The 4,496-nt window shown below is 52.1% G+C and overlaps 1 protein-coding gene across 1 annotated transcript; it reads right to left on the minus strand.

Moving 5' to 3' along the window:
- Positions 1-383: 383 nt before the first annotated feature.
- On the minus strand, positions 384-1,944 carry PRR9 (proline rich 9). The gene is made up of 2 exons (XM_008264416.5): positions 1,910-1,944; positions 384-1,500 (listed from the first exon to the last, which is right to left on the minus strand). Exon 2 carries the CDS (start codon positions 1,478-1,480, stop codon positions 1,142-1,144), a length of 339 nt encoding a protein of 112 aa, XP_008262638.1. The 5' UTR covers positions 1,481-1,500; positions 1,910-1,944; the 3' UTR covers positions 384-1,141.
- Positions 1,945-4,496: the final 2,552 nt, after the last annotated feature.

Genomic DNA, 4,496 nt, shown 5'->3' on the forward strand with positions numbered 1-4,496 from the left:
AACTCACTTGGGACCCACCTTCCACACAGTTCCCTTCCTCCCCATTTCAGACCTGTGTCTCTGAAAAGCGAGGGTCAGAGAGGAAGGATGTTGTCATGGAAAGAACCCTGGACCTGGAGTTTGAGTGTGAGCCGCTCCTTGGTGGACTCTCTCAGGAGTAAGGTCTGTGCACAGGTGAGCCTGTGGCAGGTTGTAGGGGTGGTGGTGGTGGTCCCAGTGACCCGAAGGAGACCACTTCCAGCATTGCTGTTCTGTGCACCTGTGAGGTCTTTGTAAATTCATACTCCAGGTCCTCCCCCACCCCCGCGCCCAAAAGGAGCAGGTGATTATCATTGGGGTGGCAAGTGGCTGGGTGACAGAAAGAGCATGCGCCAAGTCAGGTGTCGTCCCGAGGAGCAGCTTTATTATATATTTTACCTTCACCAGGGAGAAGAAGGCAAGGAAGCTGGAGAGCACACCAGCTTGCATCCCAGACACAAACCACAAATCTACAGAGTGTACATGGTGAAAATTAAGGGCCCAGAGCAGACCAGCTGTGAAACAGAGATTGACAAGGACCCAAAGGTCCCCTCTTGTCTTTCTGTATTGGCTGTTTGGATGAAATAATTCACATACTTTTTTTTAAAAGTACAACTAACTTTCCAATGTACAACCATTTTCTGTTCTTTTTAGGATACAGAGACAAAATGACCCAATTTTTAATGTTTGCATCAACCTTTACTTCTCAACACCAGCGGTGGTGGTGACTTGTGCAAAGTTCATTAGAATTCAGTTCGATTTGAGTCTCAGATGAGAGCTTGACCCTCTAAAGGTAAATGAAGGCATCATTGGCTGGTACACATGTGGGGCTGGATGAATTTTTGCCCCCAAGAAGCTGTGCTAGGCGTCTGTGGTCTCTCCTAGGGAGATCATCCCTACATCTGAGACGGTCCACTGGCTGCTTGTTCACAGGAACTGATGCAACACGGAGGGGACTGTCCTCAGAGACACAGACCAAGTCCTGGGATGCTGAGAACACCGCGGGGCAAGGAGGAACACTGCACACAGAGGCACCCTCAGGGGAAGGCACCGGAACAGGGGCTGGGGCTGCATTTCATCTGCTGGCCATCTTCTGGGCCCCAGGCTGGGGGTCACACGGCGGCTACTTCCCCTTTCCAGAGGGCTGGCACGTCTCCTGTACTTTCTGGGGGAACACCTCCACGCATTTGGTCTGGGCCAGCTCCTGGCAGGCCTCCACACTCTGAGATGGACACTGGTCTTGGCAGGGGTCTTGGCTTTGCTGTGGGCACTTTTCCTGGTTTGACTGCTGGCTCTGAGGAGGACACACCTCCTGGGCTTGCGGCAGGCACTTCTCTGAGCAGGGGTCCTGGCACTGGGGGAGACACACCTCCTTGGCCTGCGCCTGGCTCTGCTCTTGGCTCTTTTGAAGACACGGAGGGGGCGCACATGGCTGCTTGCACTGCTGGTCACTGAAGGACATCCTGGAATGATTTGTAGAACCTGAAACAGACACGAAATTGGAAAGGATCTGTAATCAAAGCACAGGACTGGCACCTAAAGGATGGTGTGGAGGGTCCTGGGGAGGGTTCTTAACCCTAAGAACTTATTTGTCTGCTGCTTTTTGTCCCTTTCTCTTTCCTCTCCAAGGCTTAGCTCCCTCTGACACCCATCTCTGAGGTGGGAGTATTCTCATGGCCTTGTCTGCACAGCCCCAAATGTCTTCTAGTTCACTGATTTGGAAAATCAGGTGCAGGAGGCTAAACGGCATATACAGGATGATCTGATAGGCTCAAGAAATGGCAAACTGTGTTTAAAAGAGGAGTAGAAAATTTGTCTTGGGAGAGGAGCAGAGCAGCAGCCTTCCAAAGCCTGAGCAACAGGGAGAGAGGACAGGGAAGTCCCCACTTACCTGGTCTCAGCAGGACCCAGCGAAGCGTGAGGACTGTGGAGCCCAGCAAGGTGGGGACTTTTATACAGTGCCCGGTCCAGCCTCCCGCAAGACTGACCAACCACGTGGTCCTAATTGTGGAGTCACCATAACGAGCTACCTCTGAAGTCCCCAATGGTTTGAGTCACTGCTTGGGATGCCTGTTAAACCGTCTGCGTTTTGGCCTCTGGGTCCGCACCAGACCTCAACAGGGAGGGGCTGCTTTCAGATCTCTTTCATCAGCGGCGCTAGGAAGAGAATATTCACAAAATGTTATCGCAGTCTGCTTTCTTGTCTGCCCACACCGGCTCAGGATGTGGTGAGAGATAACATCCCCCTTGCTCATCTTGTCTTCAGCAAAAGGAAGACCTTGGGCGGAAGACCTGGGGTCTGTCTTGGTGAGGGCTCCTGTGGCCGTTTCAGGCTCCTCCACTGGGTGCCTCTTGGTTGAGCTTAGAAAGTCACGCTTCCAGATTCATGGGCAAGGACCTCTCTTGTGGTCTCCAGTTGACGAAGGACCTATATAGTTTTTTGGAGGGAGTGATTTTTTTTTTCCTGCAGGGAGATCTTGAGAAATATTGGAGCCATTTATTGCTCCTGAGTTTTGAAGAAGGGTGAAGGGAAGACATGGGCGGGAGCAAAGTAGGCAGTGCCTTCTTCTCAATCTGGATTTACGACGCTCTTTTCAAAGTGGCGTTGCTCACAGAGTGTTCACGGGAACCAAGAGAACAGGCTGGGGCAAGTCAGCCTGGATTCTGGCCTCCTGGGAACTTTTTCTTAGAATGCATGTCAATAAAAGTCAGGGGAGGAAGGAAGAGTTCCTAAGCAAACAGTTCCTGTTCCTCTGGGGTTTAGTTTGGGCTGTCGCTCTGCTCTGTGTGCTCTCCTTTTCTGTGCCTGTTGAAATCCTAAGCACTCTTTGAAGCCCTGCGCACGTCTTCCACCTGCCAAGAGCCTTTTCTTATTACTCTAAACCTGCAGTGAATTCACCTCCTTGCCAACTCTGAGAGCATCTATTGTTTGTGCTATTTACGTGACACTTATTATTGCTACTTGGAATTCCCGTTATTTGTGCGTAAGATTTTATTGTTCTCCTGGGTTGTAAGTTCTTGGGGGGAACTCAGTGTGATGCGTAGACAGTATACTGTACACAGGCCGGGATGTCTGGCTCAGTCCCTAGCAGGGTACATAATCCCGGGTAAGTCCCTGACTCTCTCTGGCCTCAGTTTCATTTTCTTTAAAATAGGAAAGCTAGGCCGGCGCCGCGGCTCACTAGGCTAATCCTCTGCCTAGCGGCGCCGGCACACCGGGTTCTAGTCCCGGTTGGGGCACCGGATTCTGTCCCGGTTGCCCCTCTTCCAGGCCAGCCCTCTGCTGTGGCCAGGGAGTGCAGTGGAGGATGGCCCAGGTGCTTGGGCCCTGCACCCCATGGGAGACCAGGAAAAGCACCTGGCTCCTGGCTCCTGCCATCGGATCAGCGCGGTGTGCCGGCTGCAGCGCGCCGGCCGCGGCAGCCATTGGAGGGTGAACCAACGGCAAAGGAAGACCTTTCTCTCTGTCTCTCTCTCTCACTGTCCACTCTGCCTGTCAAAAATAAAAAAATAAAAAAAATAAATAAAATAGAAAAGCTAAACCTTCCAAGGGGTCTGTTGCAGCGGTGACATTCTGTGATACTACACACATGCTTGTGAATGATTATCCCAGCTATCCACGTGACTTTCTAGGCGTGTGGATGCATGTGTGTCTGGGTGTCTCCTGCCGATGAGGTTACACTATCCCTGCAGAAAGACTCGGAGTTCTGCCCTGTCCAGGTGGCTGTGGCACCGCTGGGTGACTGCATGACCTCAGGTGACCCGTCTTTTCTGAGGAGTGCAGGGAGAGTCTCTGGGGTCTGAGCCCTCAAAAATCAACCTTAGCATGGCACAGTCCCTGGTGCCACAGCTTGGACAGCTTTGGGGAGACTGTCCCACCCCACATCTCAAGATAAGGTGACTAAGTAGTTTCTCTGACCAGTCCCAGCCCTCCAGCAAAGTTGGAACTGATCTGATTTGATGTGAACTGATATGTAAGATTTTGGACTTCTGGAGCTGTCATTACTGGCAGCCAGGGTGTAATTAGACAGGGTCAGCAGAAGAGACACATGGATGTGCAGGGTATTGTGTTTTCCATTCCCATCTAATAACTATCTCCTTTGTTCATGGAAAGTCCCCAGACCCCTCTGATTCACTGGCAACACATTAGAGGGCAGTGGCTCTGATAAAGCTGAATGGGACAGAGTGCGGCTCATCCCACTTCCTGGGGAGCAGGCGCCTCTGCAGCACTCCCTGAGCTTGTGAATACCTAGGGGAGGGGCCATCGTCCTTCTCCCCTCCCTCGGGCCTGTGTCACCTCCTGGGGTCTGAGTCAGGGGTGTGGGAGGTGTGGCCTTAGGGCCAGAAGGGACACTAGAGTCCGCCTGCCTCTGCCTTCTCATTTGAGCCCCAGCACGTGCTTCAAGCAGGAGGTGCAGAACTATTGACTACATTTTTTTAAATGAGGAAACTGAGGCACAAAATCATCAAGGGCCTTG

Source organism: Oryctolagus cuniculus, chromosome 7, assembly GCF_051225735.1.
Source record: "Oryctolagus cuniculus isolate XC-2025 breed Fujian yellow rabbit chromosome 7, ASM5122573v1, whole genome shotgun sequence".
NCBI classification, from domain to species: Eukaryota; Metazoa; Chordata; class Mammalia; order Lagomorpha; family Leporidae; genus Oryctolagus; species Oryctolagus cuniculus.

Bases quoted from the DNA above. Each gene is read 5' to 3' on its own strand.
- PRR9 (XM_008264416.5), bottom strand. From the start codon at position 1,480: ATGTCCTTCAGTGACCAGCAGTGCAAGCAGCCATGTGCGCCCCCTCCG.